Source organism: Misgurnus anguillicaudatus, chromosome 12 (genome assembly GCF_027580225.2).
Source record: "Misgurnus anguillicaudatus chromosome 12, ASM2758022v2, whole genome shotgun sequence".
NCBI classification, from domain to species: domain Eukaryota; kingdom Metazoa; phylum Chordata; class Actinopteri; order Cypriniformes; family Cobitidae; genus Misgurnus; species Misgurnus anguillicaudatus.
Window position 1 is genome coordinate 33812595 of NC_073348.2, and position 19890 is coordinate 33832484.

General features: G+C 38.2%; 1 protein-coding gene across 8 annotated transcripts in view; it reads left to right on the forward strand.

Annotated features, from left to right (window-relative positions):
* The first annotated feature begins 3405 nt into the window (after positions 1 to 3405).
* The window catches only part of msi2a (musashi RNA-binding protein 2a), a 219068-nt gene continuing 202583 nt past the window's right edge, over positions 3406 to 19890 (forward strand). For 2 of the 8 annotated variants that reach the window (XM_055207921.2, XM_055207927.2), the window contains exons 1-5: positions 3406 to 3584; positions 3846 to 3886; positions 4182 to 4263; positions 6086 to 6170; positions 13649 to 13690. In XM_055207921.2, the coding sequence (XP_055063896.1) occupies positions 3523 to 3584; positions 3846 to 3886; positions 4182 to 4263; positions 6086 to 6170; positions 13649 to 13690 (312 nt within the window). In that variant the 5' untranslated portion in view covers positions 3406 to 3522. The other 6 variants (XM_055207920.2, XM_055207928.2, XM_055207924.2 and 3 more) reach the window with 6 other exon arrangements.

Genomic DNA, 19890 nt, shown 5'->3' on the forward strand with positions numbered 1-19890 from the left:
ACTCCGACTGTGAAACCTAAAGGACTCCAGCAGTGAAGAACTGTTCTGTCGAGCACTTTAAACCCCTGCTGAAATCAACTTGTACGGTTTAGTGCTTTGTACTCCCACAGCGAAGCTGCCAAACTCACTGCTGTTGAACTAAAAACCTGTGGATATCAAAATTGTCTTGTTTTTTTCTCTGCTTTGTAAAAGCAGGTTCCTGGTATTTGAGCAGATGTTTTACGTTTTTTTTTAATTTAAAGTAATTAGCATGCCTTAGAATAAAAAAGGTTTATGGTTTCTCTCTACCACAGCTTTTAGAAAATGCTGAATTTTGAAAGTTTTCTTTAAACGGAAGCTCAGTGGGAATCCTGGGAATATAAAAAAATAACAAATTGCTTTTTTGCATTGATTTTGACTTTTATTGGTCAATTTTAAAAACTTGTTGCTTTATTATCTATGGTCCAGAATGATTATATCTGTCTGTTACCCGTTTATCCTGACAGTCCTATATGAAGTGCACCAGATGCTTCTGGCCAATAGATGTCACTCTGTGTAAAGTTTTGAATGGATGGTTATATTATAGCTGAATTAAAGGTATGTACTATGTGAAACTTAGAGATGTTTTTCTTTCATCTTCCATCACTAGACCTAATAAATGCTCTGTAGGGGCTTCTTCAGAGTGATGCTGTAAAAGAACCATTTTTGGTTCCTTAAAGAACCTTTTGTTTAAAAATTCTTAAATGAACTCTCTCTCATCTATTTATTATAATATGTAGGACCTTTATCCACAACAAAGAACATTTTGTGCAACAAAAAAGGTTCTGTGGATGTTAAAGTTTCTTTGGAACCATACAGCCTATTTATTAACCTTCATTTTTTAATAGAGAGGATCTAAAAATGGCAAATTTTGATTTAAGCTACATTCTTAAAAATAAAGGTGCTATACGATGCCATAGAAGAACCATTTCTGGTTCCATAGAAAACCTTTAAAATCTGAAGAACCTTTCTGTTTTATGAAAGGTTCTTTGTAGTGAACAAACAATTAAAACTATACAAAGGTGAGAAAGAAACAGTTCTTTGAAGAACCAAAACGCATTACTTTTTAAATGTACACATTAATATTTTAGTTATTTTTTTAGTAACGTAAAAGTAATGCAAGTTACTTTTTTTAGTTTAATTAATTTTATTTAAAAAATATGTACTGAATTAAATTAAGCGTAGTCACATTATGCACTCCATTGCGTACATGCCTGTGTGGGAACAGTTTGCATCAGAAACTGAGATGGCAGGCCAGAGCTCGACATTTTTGTGATGAAAAATGCAATTTCCGAATGCAGAATTTTTCAGTCATAAAAAACACCTGCAAGGCCTGAAAGAGATCAAGCCTCAGGCAAGAAAAAGTTAGCAAAAGTAACTAAAAGTAATGTAAGCATTACTTTCCATGAAAAGTAACTAAATAACGCAATTAGTTACTTTTTTGGGGATTAACTTAATATTGTAATGCATTACTTTTAAAAGTAACACTGCTGATAGGGAATTGTGTTATAGCAACACAAAGCTCAGGGTTTGATTATGGGAAACACATAATAGGCAATTCCATGCAAATGTCAACCTTATCATGAAAAGTAAAGTTTTGATATCTTAGATGTAAATATTTGGTGGTTTAAAAATACCCACGCAAAGTCTCAACGTTTTTAAAGCATTTTTTCCCATAAGTACAAATTTCAGAATTGTCACGTCCATAATGCTCTTTAAAATAAATAAATATTGAATGTTAAAGAACCAACCTTTCTCCATAGGTTGGGTATTACTGCTTCTGGCTCAATTTAGTTCTCTAAGAAATTATATTACAAGTTTTTGCAAAAAATTGTGCTAAATAGCACTAAAAGCTTGTAATCATATGATAACTATTTTTAGTGCTATAAAGCACATATGAAGAACCATATGGGGTGATATAGCAACACTTATGGTTCTACACAGGTGCTATTTGGCAAAATGGTTCCCCTATGATTATGAGGCAGTAAACTACTTTTAGTGCTATTTAGCACCGTTGGATGAAAATGCATGTGTTGATTGAATCTTTTTTGCAATGCAAACTATATGCTCAGTTACAAAGGCATGCTGATGGCCACTGACCTAATAGGTAGTGTAGCTAGAATATAAAGAGCACGAGCTGCCCTTGAAAAGTCCTAAACATTCTGTTGCATAATCCTCTGTAAAATTTGCTTACATGCCCTAATATTCTTAATCGGCCTAAGGTTGAAGAATCGCACAAGGTTACAGCAAAACACTTTGCATGGAAAGTGGCTTATATCGCAATGATTGCATCAAATATTATGGAGAAGTATGTAAAAATGAGCTGAATGTTTAATGTAAGTGGTGGCATTCTTCAATAAACATGCAGAAAAGCCCATGTATTTGCCATCGGCATGGTTTCTGCCCACAGCAGGCGGTCTGATCGGTTAGCTCTGGGTGAACTGAATGCCACAGCTGATTCTATTTCATCCGTAGTCCCGTATTCTCCAGTGTGATTTTAAGATTTCTATTTCCCTAAGCTAAAAATCCCCTCATTTACATAGATGCCTGATGAATGTGTATAATCCAAAAGAGGCTGCATTGATCTGTTAGGCAGCTAACAGATGCACAGCATTAAAAAATGAGACTTTCAGTAAGTCGAATATCCACTCATTAATCAAACACAGATGCTGCAGTGACTGTCGGTCTCTCACACAGATTGGGCTCATGTAACATAATGCAGTTTATTGCTATGCATATACAGGAAACAACTTCAAACACCTAAACTCTCCGTCCCCTCTACCACCAGGGGTCATTTTAACAACACCTATTGGAAGCAGAAAACCAATGTACTGTAATACAGTGTTTGCACTTTCCTAATGGTTTGATATCCAGAGTTTATTAGCAGTACTGATCTATGAATGGCTTTTTTGTGCAAGAAATGATGTCACATTAATGGCTGGCTTAAAAAGTTCCCAGCTGGTGGTAGAGATGCTTTTTTGTTTCTACAGTGTTGTGGTTTTGTAAAAATATTCAGATCTGCAATCATCTGAACTTCCTATTTTATTCCTATTTTTTTATTATGTAACCATACTGTCTCTTTTGGCAATGCAAAATAAATAAACCATTCTATTCTATTCTATTCTATTCTATTCTATTCTATTCTATTCTATTCTATTCTATTCTATTCTATTCTGATGTATTTATCTATGAGGTGAGGCAAAAGTAAACGAAGTGTAAAAATCTCGCTCAAGAACTCTTGAAAGGTCTCCAACTCAATTGCTGCTTACCAACAGGGGGCGTGGCCTCCTTCCCCAGGTAGGCGTGGACCCCAAGGTGCATGTATCCTATTGGTCGGGCGACGTCTCCAAGCCCGCCCTCTCCTCTTCGTGGGGCGGGAGCCGCGCGCTGATCCCACGTGTGACGCTCGCGCTCCCTGTTCGGTAATATTCCTGGAGCCGGGGCTGCAGTGCGTGCGTGTGTGTGTGTGTATGCGTATGTTTGGAGTTGGTTGGGCTTTGAGCTATGGAAGCGGACGCGAGTCAAGTCACCTCCGGAAGCCCGAACGATTCGCAACACGACCCGGGGTAAGAAGACAGCACGGGTGCGCGCGCCCCATACATTGTGTGTGTGTGGAGTTTGATGTTGTTTCTGCGCTCGCGTCCTTCCTCGTGCAGTTCTGCTGATGTTTGAATTGAAAGGTCATTTCTAACGGCTCGCTTCTAACGGCTCGTTGCTGCCGTCACGCAACTCGAGCTGTTCACGGGTCGCTTTTTATAAGGTATTTTCACGGATAAAAAGGCCCTTTTGAAAACTGGAGTCACATATAACATGTTTTCTCCTTACAGTAAAATGTTTATCGGTGGCCTCAGCTGGCAAACCTCACCAGGTAAGTAGAAAATATAATATTTTTTGGAGTTGTTTTTTTTTACCTCATGGTTCGTCCCTTGCATGCGCTGAGAGGTGTGAGTGTGTTTATGTATGTATGTGTGTGTGTGTGTGTGTGTCGTTGCGCACAAGGTTATTATAATTTCCATTCATCTGACAGCGAGCGAGCGACGCGACCAAACTTGAACGCCTCCGACGCGACCTTCGTTGATTCCAATGGCAGCGTTCAAGTTCGCGTCGCTCGCCCGCGGTGTAGACAAGGTATAACCCTCACGTGTCCTTGTGTTTGTGTTCAGACAGCCTTAGAGACTATTTCAGTAAATTTGGGGAGATCAGAGAATGTATGGTGATGCGCGACCCCACCACCAAACGCTCCAGGTAAACACACCTGCTTTACTGTCTCTCTATTCAGACAAAGTCTGTGCTGTTTGTCTTGTGTTGTGCAGATCAGGAATTGATCCATAATGAAATCTGACATTGAGTCAGGACTGTACTGTATTGCTTAAAGGAGAGAGAGAGAGAGAGAGAGAGAGAGAGAGAGATGGTCCATTCTCCTCTAAACATGCAAAGTAAACAGATTTGCACAATATGAAGGATTGGGCATCTATAGGTATATAGATACAATAAATGACTGAGGCGTTCTGCAGATATACCTAATAATCTTTGATATGTATCTGTACTATTAATGTCTACCTTATATGATGACTTAATAATATATCATTATTGTTCCTGTGGTAATTGATAAAGCATTATGTCAGCAGCCGGAAGGTTATTTTTTGGGGAACGCAGACACTCTTAAAATCTTAAAACCTAAAGTTTCCTAAAAGGTTCATCACCCACAACACCTTTCTATTGTTTCACAGACTATAAAAGGTGAAATTGCACCTTTATTTTTTTTTTAAGTGTAGTGATAAAAAATGTCTCATTTGAATCACTGTAATGCATAAATGTAAATAAACTAAAATGTTTACTGTTAAAGGATTAGTCAATTTTCTGAAAAAAATTTACTCACCACCATGTCATCCAAAATTGTTATGTCTGTTTTTGTTCAGTCGAGAAGAAATTATGTTTTTTGAGGAAAACATTACAGGATTTTTCTCATTTTAATGGACTTTAATAAACACGTAACACCCAACTCAACACTTAACAGTTTTTTTCAACAGAGTTTAAAGGACTCTAAATGATCCCAAACAAGGCATAAGGGTCTTATCTATCGAAATGATTGTCATTTTTGAGAATAAAAAAAAAAAATATGCACTTTTAAACCACAACTTCTCGTTTATCTCTGGTCCTGTGATGCGCCAGCGCGACCTCACGTAATTGCGTAGCTATGTAGAAAGGTCACGTGTTAAATATATGAAACGCACATTTGCGGACCATTTTAAACAATAAACTGACACAAAGACATTAATTAGTATCATTCGACCAACAACAACGTCGGAACGGTCCTCTTTCTCCACACTTGTAAACACTGGGGCATAGTTTCGCAAACATCATCCGTGACCTCTTGACGTGATGACGTATTGCGTGACGCTGGCGCATCACAGGACCGGAGATAGATGAGAAGTTGTGGTTTTAGTGCATATTTTTTCTTTTTCTTTTAAAAATGACAATCATTTCGATAGATAAGACCCTTATGCCTCGTTTGGGATCGTTTAGAGTCCTTTGAAACTCTGATAAAAAACTGTTAAGTGTTGAGATAAGTGTTAAGCTTTGGGGTCCATTAAAGTCCATTAAAATGAGAAAAATCCTGTAATGTTTTCCTCAAAAAACATAATTTCTTTTCGACTGAACAAAGAAAGACTTCAACATTTTGGATGACATGGTGGTGAGTGAATTATCTGGATTTTTTTAAGAAAATGGACTAAGCCTTTAAGTGCCCTGTATAGAGTAAATTCAGTTAGATTGGGACACTTTTTGACTGTCAAAAGCTCAGTCAATCTGAATTCACCCCATGTATGATTTACTGTATGCTTGTATGTATTCATATACAATTTTTGAAATTGTGTAAAGTGTAAGAATTAAGGCAAGAATTTTTGGTTGTGTCCTAAAATTTCAGGCGAGAGAACGTAATTTTTTTGAATGTTATACAGTAGCAATTGCTGCATGCGTAATATGACTGAGTGCACAGTGCTTCTGTTTTTCGGTCTCTATGGTGTTATCTCCTGACCTTCAGTGTGTTTTTTGTTTTGTTGCACAGAGGCTTTGGCTTCATCACGTTTGCAGATGTTTCCAGTGTAGATAAAGTCTTAGCTCAACCACACCACGAATTAGACTCCAAGACGGTATGTATGACTTTCTAACGTTTAATACTGCAATTTGTTCATGTCCATAACTGTGCTGCATGGGTGAGAGTATTGAGTGTGCAGTCAAATAGATGTAAATCCGATAGAAGCGAGAATTCCGATGTAGTTCTTTCCCACAGCGTTTTTAATTTCCTTTTTCATCTGTGTTTATTTCCTGCTTCTTTTATTAATATGTTCATTTTTCTTGTGGGCTTGAGTGGACTGTGAATTACCATCTTGCGTATGAGAGCTCAACAGTAAGTACGGCTTGTGGCCAATGGTAGAGAGTTTGGGGCCAGTTGACTGAACTTTTTATGGCAGTGGTCTCAAACTCCCGGCCCACGGGGCATTTGCGGCCCCTCCTCCCCCTCTCTGCGGCACCTTTCAACAATATAACATAATCTGGCCCGCAGAAAGATTTTTATTCACTTTGTTTTTGATTTTTAATTCAAACGTTAAGGGTTCGTTCACATGTCGCGTCAAACAACGCGTGCTTAAACGAGTCAAGGTGTTTCTTACTTTCTAAAGTGCTCGGGAGCGGAAGTTGCGCTCCGTGGCGTGGCATCACCCGTTGCTACGCAGCCATGAGCCATGCGCTTCGTTGTTGCGAGGATAACGGAATGCGTGATCGAATTGTAATTCCTCATCTGAACCTCGCATCAATCATATCATTGTCACCATGCGATCAGCAAATCTGCTCGGGACTTTGTAGTGTTTGTAGAGACAGAGCAGTAGATGTAATGCAACACATAAACTACAGATAAGAAAAAGAGCCATCAAAGTGCCCAGGTTAAGAAAAGAGGAAAGATGAGGAGAAATGTACAGAGAATAAAAGTATGTATACTGCTATATATATATTAAAGTATATAATGAAGTATAATATATTATTATGTAGCTTGCTATGCAATTATGCATAGAGCAGTATTATACTTTTTTTTAAAACTAGCTTACATTACATTGACTACCCATTCAAAAGTTTTAGGATCACTTTCACTTATTAATATTTTTCCACATATAATAGCAAATTCATTACAACTGTGGAACAACAAAGATATAACATAATAAATCAAGTCAATACTATGGCTAGTTTAGTGCAAGATAAGATAAGGTTAAGAAATATTTTACTTATTTTTATAAAATAATGTATATTTAAAAGATAAAAACACTACTTATATATTTTCAAGTATTGTTATACATTAAATAATAGAATTTAAACAATACATTTACAAAAGTATTGTACTTTTTTGAACCAAAAATAGCTCTGTGGCCCTCCGATGAAATGTCAATCTCACAAATGGCCCCAAGCCAGTTTGAGACTCCTGTTTTAGGGCAAGTGCTGTATTGCCAATATGTTACCATGTATCAATTCATAATACATGTCCCTATATAACTGTTCAGGTTTTATATATTTATACATGCATACGTACATACATACATGCATACTAGGGATGCACCGATAGGATTTTTCTGGCCGATACCGACATTAAACACTTGCATACAATACTATACAGTTGGTCTATTAGCTAGTTTATTTCTGCATCAAATTATTTTTACTTAACATATATTGGATGTAATTAACATTCAACTGACCAACATAATAAGAGAGGCACAAATTAAGCTAAAACAAATATAATAAAACAGCATGACAACCTTCAAAGGTGGTTTTTGCTATTCAGCATTTATTTTATTAACAACATTAACCCATTTTTTAATTTACATATAATGGATTTCTTTATGCAGTTAATTAATAAACAATCGGTATCTGCCTTTCTCGTGCTATTGCCGATATGCAGATGGTTTCAAATTCATCAAAAATCGGCCGATAAATATCGGCGCCGATACATCGGTGCATCACTAATGCATACATATATAAATCCGTTTTTATAAATTATGTTTTTTTGTGTGAAAATATTGCAATGATGAAAATGTTGCCATGACAAGAAAACCTTTTTCTAGCCCGTTTTCTTATCGGTCAGAAAAAAATTATTGTTGTTTAGCCCTGCAAATGCAGTAGGTATACAATCAAGCATAAAATTGTATGTTGTGGTTTAAAATGAATTTGGCATCTTTGTGCGTGGTGTTTAGACTGACATTAACTCAAGGACTTTGAGCCAAAATCTGTCCTTTCTTAAGAGATGCATCATGGTGAACCCATCTGATCTCATCTCTGGGTTTCCCCTTTACGGTCACCTGAGACTCGGAGGTTCACGCACTCCCCACCCACATGGATTGTTGTGTCAGATTTGATGTCTTTATATAATAAACTTTCACACCTTCAGAAAGATATCAGACTTCTGTAGCTTGGATAACAAAACCTGCATATTTCCCAACTCGATTTATAAGTGTACTGATAAAAAATGTGTATGTGCTTTAAAAAAAATGACCCCTAGCATTTTGAAAATGTGAACTGTCTTAATGGAAATGTATTGTTACATCAGTCACTTTGCTGGCATTCTGAAAATGATACTTCACTGCGGGTTGATTTCTGTAGTTTGTTTGGTCGTATGAAAAACAAAAAAATTAAATGTCATGCAAACTGTGCCGAACACCTGCAGTGACTAAGTCTTCTGTACTCCAGAAACGCTGGTGTGCCTGATGCTGTCTGTAAATCTGACGGTAATGAATAATTACGACTGGCAGTGAGGTTTCAGGGCTGTACAGCGTGTCGCTCGTATTCAGCTGAAATCAGATTTCTCTGAGCTTTTTATCGCAGCGGGGGGTTGTTATCTCGTCTCCTGCAATCAGTGCTGAGTTTTGTACAGTGTGCGGGAACAGTAAACACTTTGAGTGATGTCTGTTTGAAGAACTTTGGGTGGGGAGTACATTCACAAGATATATTAGAAAAGTCATAGTCTGTACGCATTTATGCACCTGCCTATCTAGACAACTTTTTAAGGCAGCATGGGGGCAGGCGTTGCAAAAAGGCAGTAAGCAGTTCTGCAAGTGTTTGGTCTAGATTTTATATTTTAATTTTTTATAAAGAATCCTCTTGGTATTGTTTACACCTAGTATCAATGGTAATTTTTCCCACTTTAAGTGAAAAGTTTAAGTTGAAAATGTTTACGTATTTTAGGTGTTACCAATTGAAGTAATATTATTTTTCCAGATTTTAGGCATTACCAATTGAAGTAGTTGTTTACGTTGATCCAATTTTTACTTTTTACACTAAGTTATTACTACCAAAATGCTAAGTTATTTGTAACCGAGGGCCAACCTTCCGATCCGATCTCGCTAATAAAGCCAATACGGAAGTGACTTAAATTGTAATTCGTCGACTGGCCACTAGAGGCTGGCTCCAAAGGGAATCATTTCCCATACACCCCCACGTAAAGGTGCCCAACTTTATAGCAGAAAATAATGTTTACAGCCTGGTACAAAAAGTGATTTTGTTCTATATTGCTAATTTTGCCCTTCATGACAACTGTGAAGGGGGTGAATTTTTTTGTAACTCATCCGTGTAAATTATATTAAGCCTTAAAGTTCTGCCTAATTAAGGGCGTGGCCACTTGAGTGATGGATAAACTGCCACTGCTTTCACTACTGTCGAGATAGGTGGGCGTGGTTTTAGGAACCAGCCACCTCAGCTTCACCCACGTCCCACCTCTTTACCCATTTTCGGTTATCCGCGAGTGATGTGTGGTGACGTGCAGCCAAGATGGCGATGCCAGGCTCCGCCTGCTATTGGCTTCAAAAAAAGCTCTTCACAAACCTATGGGTGACATCACAGGGCCTTTTTACACCTGGTGTGTTTTCTCTGATCGGATAGCTATCTGATTTGTTAAAACTGTTCCATTTACATTTGGCCACATAAATGCCTCATGGCAAAACGGATATGAATCCGATCTTCAACTACCGCGCAAAATGCAAATACACTATTGATTACTCAGCCTTAAAAAACTTAAGAAGACGTTTATGCAACAAAAAGCAGCACTAACTGTATGTTTTACTGTATGTTTTACTGTATGTAGGGCAGGGGATGCGCGTTTCCTTGCTTGGCATGAGCTGGAACGCGCAGTTCAGAGCAGCAGGAGAGTGACGCCGCTGTGATTTAACGTACAGGTCCATGACGGGGAAAAGCGTTGCCAAAACTCTCTCTATCAAAGTTTTATTTCTTTGTTTAACATTATTCGAGTTTGTCGTTGGATTCTTTTATTGGTTCTAGGAAGCTTTTTACCCGCTGTCTTTGCTCCATAAAGCTATCCGATCAGAGAAAACGCATGAAGTGACCAGGTGTAAAAACCCCCACAGACACTACAACCATATTTTTAACAGTCTATGGGCGAACCGAACCTTCTGCGTTGCAATTTTAAGCCTGGAGTATAGTCTGCCTGTTTAAGTGTATGCGAACTTATGCGCATGGTTGTTGCAAGTATAGTTTATTTGACTAGTACATGTGCACAGACTTTCGATGCATGGACATTGCGACAAAATGCAATGTATCTCCTGAGCTACATACTAAATTCTACTGTAGACGCATGCATGGCCTACACGTACAATGTACATGAGGTTTTAAAATTCGGCACATACAGTACGCGCACACTCTGCTGGTGATAAAAATTGCAGTACGCACACTGTGCACGGACCCTCGCATGCTCGAAAATATGGCCCATACATTGCTGGGTTGTTTATACTTATGCTAGGTTGTTTCAACACAAAATTCTGGTTTGTTCTAACCCACACTGAAAAAAATCTCTGGTTGCACATGATTGAATTAAGTTTTCTTAAAATGATTTTTCTTAAAAATTGCTAAAAAAATTTATTTTAATTAAGGTTAATTTAAAAAACAAACTAATTTAATAAAAACAATTCAGTGCACTGTTGGGGAACAACTAAACATTTTCTGGGTTAATTTAAACCCAACGGCAAGGTTTGTCCCCTTTTGACACAACGCTGGGTTGAAAATGACCAAGCATTTTTTAAATGAAAAAATAATTTTTTGTGATTTTCTTACATAAAATAATCCTACAATCGTTCTGTAAAATATAACCTATGAATAAGGCTATTGTGTTTTCTTTACAAATGCAATGTGTTCACATTCTGACTACTTTTGAATGTGTTTAAAATTATCCGATTACAAACTTTGTTTAGGCACGTATTTTCCTCTGACTTCTGATCGAATTACCTGAAATTAATGTGATTTCCTGGTGCAAACTGGGCCATTGTCAGAAAAAAGCATCAAACTGTCCTGTATTACTGCTGAGTTGGGAGATCTTCAGTAAATGTTTCATCGGAAAATATACCAACACACACACACCAAACCTTACAATGTGTGCTTTAGTCTAAATTATATACTGCCGTAATAACTGCCGTCTGCTGTTTGTTTCAGATTGTTATCACTGAATTTTAAGGTTTTGGAAACGATCTGTGATTTGCTGTTTGAATGAATGGCCGGCACTGCTAAGGTTTTGCTCGTAAAATAAGTCTTTTCTGATACAGCACCTGGAATGATAGAAGAAAACATAGGCCTTGCGCCAATAGATGCTGGTTATTTGATTAATGGACAACCAGATTATTTTCAAATGCATGAAATTTGACATGGCATATGTTCATAATCAGATTTTTATGTCATTTTTTGCGTGTCTTTATTTATGGACTTGGGATACATGCTGTGCGTCTCAAATCCATTCATTTATTAAAATAAAATGCCTGCTTTCAGGCTGTGTAGAAAAGGACTTTTAATACGAACTGATTTGAAATTTGAAGCGTAATATTGTTTCTGTTCACAGACAGGCGTGTTTGTTTGAAATAATTGAGGTTGAATTGGTTAAGCCTCAGGCTAATTGCTAAAACGAATCGCTACGTAGAATTCATCACAGAGAAGGTTTCCATACCCAGGTGTTACAAAATCCATCTCTTTAATTGACCTGATTTAGAGAGATAACAATCATGGCTCAGTCAATTGGAATTATGGGATTGAAAAGGTTTTGGGTAGACACCAGCCTGTCATAATAACACCATTGGGCAGCACATCGTAAACTGTGACGTTTACAAATCTAGATATCTTCTATAACGTTTAGCTACTTTTGCCAACAGGCTTCGAAACTGACCCGATTGTTGATATTTTTCTGTGCTGATGAGATTGAATATTGAAGTTGACACCAAAGACTATGTCCAGGGTTTGTAGCAAAAAGCCGTCTATGTGCGCGTGTGTATTATTCACGATTAGTCAGTCTGTAATGATACACACTTACATGCTGCAGAGCCCTCAGGCAAACGTTCAAATCTACGCTGGGATTTCTGCTACGATCTAAAGCGCTTGCCTTGCCGAACATGGACAAGTAATTTCCTGCAAGAGCCCAATTTCGATCTGTTTATGTTTTTCCTCTTGACTACGTCTGCCTGGATGAGATTGTTCGAAACACTCCTTTATAAGAAGCTGTTTTAACGCTGGGGCAAAGACAGTGTGACACTGGAGCATGAAATAGTTTCTGTGATGTTTTTTTTTTTATTTCTGCACACTTCAACACGAGTTTAGCGGTAAGATGGAGCAAAAGCTGAAATTAACAAGATGACAAGACGTTACTGATTCCCCCTTTAACATGTTCACTGTGATCCATCTGTGCTTGTAATTTTTCGTTTTAATACTGGATGGTGTTGATGATTTGAAATGTGAGTGTATTGTGATGATTTTTGGTATGCATAAGGGTGATTCTCACGAAATCCAGACTTAAAATGTGTCCAGCATCAGATTTTTTTTTAAAAGCCATTGAAACCAATTTTTTTTTGCACATATAAGATTAAGGTCTGAACTTACTATAACCATTTTTTTAGAGGATTTAAAAAATATTTACTATAGAATTATTTAAAATTTTTTAGATTATCATTATCAAAAATGATCATTACCGCAACATGATATTATATTAAATATATGCATTTACAAACTCATGTTTCGGTAATGAGAACTAAAAAGTTGTCTAGGTACTATGACAAACAAAATTTCAACTTTTATCTGGAGTGTCACATTCCAACATTTTTTTTTGAAAATGTTAGTTCCTTGAGGGCTTAAACAATGATTGAAAATTGTTGCGGAAGATGAGAAAATTTTATATTCATTATTATATTATTATTATCTACATTTACCAATAATCACCACATACCACATGTTTCTTTACTGTAAATGTTTGTAGTATAACATATACTGAAGCTTTTTATTTTTAGATTTTTTAATTATAAATATTTCCATGTCAAATAACCAAAATCCAGTCATGGACACATTGCGGTAATGAAAATTTTCCCCTTAAATTTGGAAAAAAAAACCAAAATTGGTTCGTATGATGTTATTTGAAATCATGTGCAAAATAGTACATGAAGAGATGTTTGTAACTGTATGCTTCTTATTTTGATATTCTTATTTTGCATTTATTTTTTTTAATCAAAATGTTTCATGACACCTCATAAGTCTAAATTCGCGAGAATCACCCATTATATGTGCATTGACATTTGACTTCTTTTTTGTTTTTCTTTTTTTTTGTGCACAGATTGATCCTAAGGTCGCCTTCCCTCGACGCACTCAACCTAAGGTCAGAAAAATGTTGCTTTTATTTTGCTCTTTTATTTCAGAAATGCCCTGGCCCTGGATGTTAAATGATGTTTTACTTTAAAAAAGGCATTACAGAGTGGGATAGCGATGATGTGTACGTGGTTTGAGGTTATCTGAATTGGTTTGCAGGGACTTGTGGGTAGTGATTGTGTCAATGTGTCCCTCTCCTTTGTGCTAATGCGGTTCTTCCTCTTTACTCTGTAAATTGGTCTGAAGCTCATAGCGTCCACCCAAGTGCAGTCCACCCAGGCAGGTTTTTCTTTTTGTCCCAAAACAAACAAAGATCAATAATGGATTATCCTTGATTTCAAGTGGCTCGCAGATGGGGCTGAACGGCTCCGGTTTCAGACAAGGACGAATCAGATCCTGTCTTTTAAGCCTGTTGGCGTACATTTCCAAAATTTCCAGACATTTTCTTTTCATTTTTTTAGTTTTGGTCTCTTAACCTTTTTCTTTTGCAACTTCAAAAAGGCTGAGACGGCCCCCCCCCCCCCCCCCCCCGCAGGTCCCTGGATTCCTGTTGAAACAAAGAAAATACGTTTTTGCTCCCAGGCAGCGCTGTTATTTTTTGAACCTACTAAAACAATATGAACTCCCCTGTGGATGGCAGGTTATGAGAACTGAATTGTCAATTTCAGGGAGACACGGACGGGTTTCTCTTTTTTTGTAACTCGGCATAGTTTTTGCTGCGTCTTTTATTTTATATCACAGGATAGACAAAATAATGTATTTGTTGTTTTTAAAAAGGGTAAAGCTGAGCTTATCATTGCAGAAAGAACTGTATTTATGTTAGAGAGCATGGATTTTAAAGGATTTTAGGGCAACAGGATTAAAGCAGATCTATTGGCATCGTACAGGCTTTTTTTGGACATGTAAAATTGATTTTAGACCGCAAGCAGCCAGCTAATCGTTCCTGTCACACATCTTGCCTTCACTTAGGTTGAACGCTATCGCCCGTGTTTATTTCTCGGTGTGCGGTCTGAGTCCACCCGAGAGCTTGCATGGATGAAGATAAGGAGAAATGGTCTGTGCTTGTTTTAAGGGCGGTGGACGGGTGTGGTGAGTTTATGAAGACCTTTGAGCAATGACGATCTGCTCTGGTGCCAAAAGTCCTTGATGATGTCGGCGGTGATGTCATTTACACTTAATTCATGGTTGAGTTTTCCCCCAGCTCTCCGGAGATGACATTGGAGTCTCAGAACTGAGGTGACCATTGCCGGTGATGTCTCGAGATGATTTTCCCAGCCAACATTTGTCATCGCTGTTGTGATATCACAACAGATTATGGCGTGTCTTGACATGATTTTAATTGCCATTGGGACTGTGGCCTTTTGTGTTGTTAAAAGCGCTTGAAAGCCTGTTATGGAAATGGATGCTAGTCATGAGTCTCTTCAGGAGAGGTGGCCATCGTGATTAATGGTGGTTTCCTGTTTGTCCCATTTGCATTACTGAAAACTGCCACTCATGAGCTATGACAATCATGGATGTCTCGAAGCTATTAATGTAGACAGCCATCCAATTCAAAACAGATGCTTTCCTTTTTACAGAGATGTGTTTCAGATTCGTTCCTGACTACATATGCGTTTATCCAAATTGACACACAGTAGCTATAAAAACTGCTGTTTCTTAGCTTAAGCATCTGGGTCCCAGTCAAAATTCTTGGGGGGCAGCAAGTTTAGGAAATGACTCAATCTTCACAATCATACTGCTACTTTAGTTGTACATTCATTTCTCTGGTTCACCAGTATACATCACATTATGAAAGTAATGTTCACACACCCAAACTGAAACTCACTTCTGTATCCACCTAAAAAGTAGAAAACACCCTGAAGTCTAAACTTATCCTTTCGGCAGCGAGCGTGTTTGGCGTGTGTGGGTTTTAGTTAGGAGTTTGAAAATGGTTTTGCAAAGCAGACAGGCCGCCCATCGACTTTCCACCGAAAACAAGAAACAATCCGATATCTGGCAAAGGCAGCGAAGATCATTGGGAGGGAAAAGTCAATCAGTCAGCGCTGAGCTGATGGGATCACGGTATCGGGACGCCTCGCTCTCACCTTACCGTGAAAGAGATTACAACAAGAAGTGGGGGATGGATGCGGTAGTGTGAAATAGCCTGTGGAAGAAGGACTGCGGTGGTTTCTTTGCAGATTGTATGGGATTGGGAAATGCCGAACGTGGAGAATGTGAATGCAGTGGACGTGCTTATTAATATTGCTGGAGGTTGGTGTTGTGGTCAGGTGGTTACTGCTTTGACATGATGAGCAATGGTGTTTCAAGTTCAAATGTGGCTTGTACCCTTTTTGTGATCCTAGTTCCCATTATTCCCTGCTATTTCTGGTCTGTCTCTATCAATTAAATGGAAAATGTGATGTAGCCAGAAGTAAAAATTAGAAAATAAATCACTGTGGTGGCACAGGTTTATTGCTAAGCTTAACAGACTGAGTTTGCTAAATAATTCAACACGGGTCACTCGCCTCCTGAGAGAGCCTGCAGTGATTTTTACATCAGTGTGATAGTTTTTAACCCCATCACAGGGTCTTTTGTTCTTTGCATCTGTTTGGGATTTTCATGTAAAACTTGAAATGAGATTTAGGGTCTCTAGGAAAAGTTTTAACCAGTGCAGCATGCCTGCACATTTACGTATATATAAAAAATTGTAATCAGACTGACGAGTCTTTGGTCTGCTCATTGTGCTAAAGAATCTTTTTTGCAGAAATGTCAACCAGACAAAGTCCCACATATCCCCTGCCCTCACATGTGCATGCAAGGACGATATGAAACATTTGCAACACATTTTAGTTTCATAATGAGACGTATTTCTTCGTAAACAGGTCTGCATGTGTTCGGTTTGTTGTGGAGGACTCTACACCCCCAAAACTACATTTTTAACTAAACTTAACACTTTTTATAAGTTTAAAGATCATTGCACATTGGGGCCGAAATACTCATTTGCACTATAAAAGTAAATATGCCTTCTGTTGTGTCAATCATGTTTACACACTGCCTCCGAAACTTTTTCTCATCATCAAAATCGCATCAGTTTGATTTTCTGCAGTTGTTTTTACATCCGAAGCAAGCATTTTGAGAGGCGTTTTGACATCAGAGCCACCGTACAATCGAACGGCAAGATCAAGAATAGCGTCTGACAAGTTGATCCACATTGTCTCGCAGCATGAAGTATGAGAATTTAAAGTGAGGAATACAAAAAGATATAAAGACAGAAAGTGGCATGATTGTCAGGTATGGTAGCCCACACTGGAAATGTGACCTCTGTATTTAACTCATCCCAGTGTAGTGAATGCACACTGAAATAGACGTTACTGGCGGTGTGTATCTTGAGACAAATCAGTTGCAATGGCATATTTTAAGATCTATCTGTACTAGTTATTTTCAGTTGAGACAGCTCAAACATATGTTTTTGTCTAGGCTAAGACTTGTCTCTAAATCCGGGGGTTAGACATAAAAAAATTGAGCACAAAAAACACCAGGAATGTGTGTAAAGAGAATTAATGAGGTCAGTTTTGGTTTTGTGTTGACTTTTTAAAAAAATGTGCGGCTAATCTGATAATGCTTTTAGTTACCAGTAATTGTGTGGTACTGTCAACACATTTTATCGTTATTAAATTTAAATCTTTAGATTTTCCACCAGTCATTGCAAATGCAATGCAACAAATACATTGGTGTTGTTTCTCTCATGTCAAGTCATGGAAGTACAAGGCATCAAGAATATCAGGGATATTTGTTTGTTGCTTTAAATTTTAGTTTCCATTTATGAAAATGTAATTCGCTTGTTAACTTGTGATGTAAGGAATACCATTTCCGACTACAGTTTAATCAGCTGTTTATTGTCATTTCACACATTTAGGCTACATTTTTATAAACTCACGGTGTACACTACATTATCCAGGTTCACAACATCCTGGGCATAGGTCCTAGACATTGAAAGCCAGGGAAAAGTCAAGGAATTTTACATTTGACTCGGAATGTGAACCCTAGTTCGTATAGACGGTTTCAGCAGTAACAACATAAACAAACTGCTTTTGTGAAACAAACGTAACTTCCCGTAAACTTTCACAAACAATCAATAACAACAGAGTACTTTTAGAGTAGTTTATTTCCACCAAAATAAACAAGTAGATTACCTTAGTTCAAATTGTAGCTAAAGCATGTCACAAACTAAACTGAGCTAACATTACTGTGTAAAACATGTACTATAGACGGTTTCAGCAGTAACAACATAACCAAGCGACTTCAGTGGTCATCACGTAACTTCCGGTAAACTCTGCGAAGAATAAATAACAACAAAGTCCTTTTAAAGTAGTTTATTTATATAACAAGCAAAATAAACGTAGATTACATAGGAACCCGGAACATTTGTTATTTTCGACGAGGTATTTGTTTAAGAGTTTAGTTTTAGCAACTAGTCACACCATTAAACAAACAGAAACCGGAAGTAAAGTTTGGACCAGACGCTTAACGCGTCACCGCACGTGCGCCCGATGAAACGGTCATTAGTGGCAGTTTTTAGAGACTGGAAGTAAAGTTCTGTGCAGATGCGTAACCGCGAGATGTGCGTGCGTCCGATGAAACCGTCTATAAGACCCTATAGTTATCTGTACCTGCTGCACCAGGAAGATATAGGCCAGTCTTCTGATGTTCTGTTCAAAGCAGGTGTGCGATGAATCTAGAATAGATAAAAGTAAAGTTAGAGTTTTCACTCTCATTCAGGCATGTATTGCTATTGCTGTAATGCTGAGAGAGAGAGAGCTGGTGTGGTAGAGTATTCTCCCATTCGATCGCTGAACAATATCTGACCAATAGAGTCCACCAACGTTTATATGTCATGTAAAATCAACAAACCAGAGAAATGGAGAAATGGTGATGATTTGCTGATTTAGTTATGGGCCTCGCTCTCACATTTGTTTCCTTTCTCCTCCTCTCATTCTTGCATTTATTTCAGTAGTCATCTACTCCTCCTCTGCTGTGATCTTGCTGGGGGCTTTTTATCTAATATGTGTGTGTGTGTGTGTGTGTGTGTGTCAGTCTGTTGTGCTATTTTAGCCGAAATGTATTTTGGGTCTGTCTGAACGTGACTCATGATATACGTAACCCTTTATCTCCCTCCCTCTCTCTCTCTCTCATCGTGAAGTGTCTGTAAGTGCTTTGGATGCACTTATCGGAAGGCATCGGAATTCTTGCATCCTGTCTGTGACGGCACAGGATCTGCAGCAGTCCTCACACTAGAATCGCTGTGATTTCATGGGGAAATCGTTGTCGTTCGATGTCCCACTCAGATTGGAGCTCATGAGACACATGAGATGAGCTCATAAACACTGTGAAGAAGTCATTGTGCTCTTTCTAAGAGGCGATATCGTGCAGAGTGTCTGTCCGGGAGTTTAATATCTCCGGGAAAGACTTCGGCTGTGGCTTGCGGTTTGAGTTGTTTAGAAACCCCACTATGCCCCATGCCGCTTGGAAAGAGGAAGCGCATCCGAGTTTTAGAGCAATTACACCTCGATCAATAGAGAGAGAGCAGCAATAACAGGACATTTCCACAACAGCAGGAGGGCACACAGAGAGAGGCTGATATCCGGCTGCTGGATTTGGGTTTATTAGATGGAGACGGAGGGTTTAAGCCAAGATTTTGTCCAGTACACAGCTGCTCGATCAGCCCAGATCAAGGTGATGGGCCATAAGACTGAACAAACAACTGTCTCTCTATCGCTCTCTCTCTCTCTCGTTTTCTCTCAACGTAGACTTATTTCCTTTCTGGAGGGATTTCTGTTGTGTTTAATGGCTTTTCTCTGTGCTGCGAGAGACAGGAGCAGATCGCAGTCTGCCGTGAGCTGAGCCACGGGGTGATTGTCTTTGACAAGTCCCCTGTCATTCCTAAAAATCCAAAGAAATGTCATTGCTGTGTTTGCAAATCTTATAGCAGCTCTCAGACTGTTGGAGGCCTGTGTTTTCCAAGAAGTAGGTTTTTGCCTGTTCAGCCCTGTTCCACATTAGTTGTTGTGCCTTTCTGTCATGTTTGAGGGTAACAATGCTGTATGAGATTTCTGTGGACATGCAGCTTCCTCACATAAAAGAAAGGTGCTTTCATAAAGTGGAGCTAAAGACTAAAAAGTATAAAATATATTAAAGGAATATTCCATTTTCCTAAAAGAAAAATCCAGACAA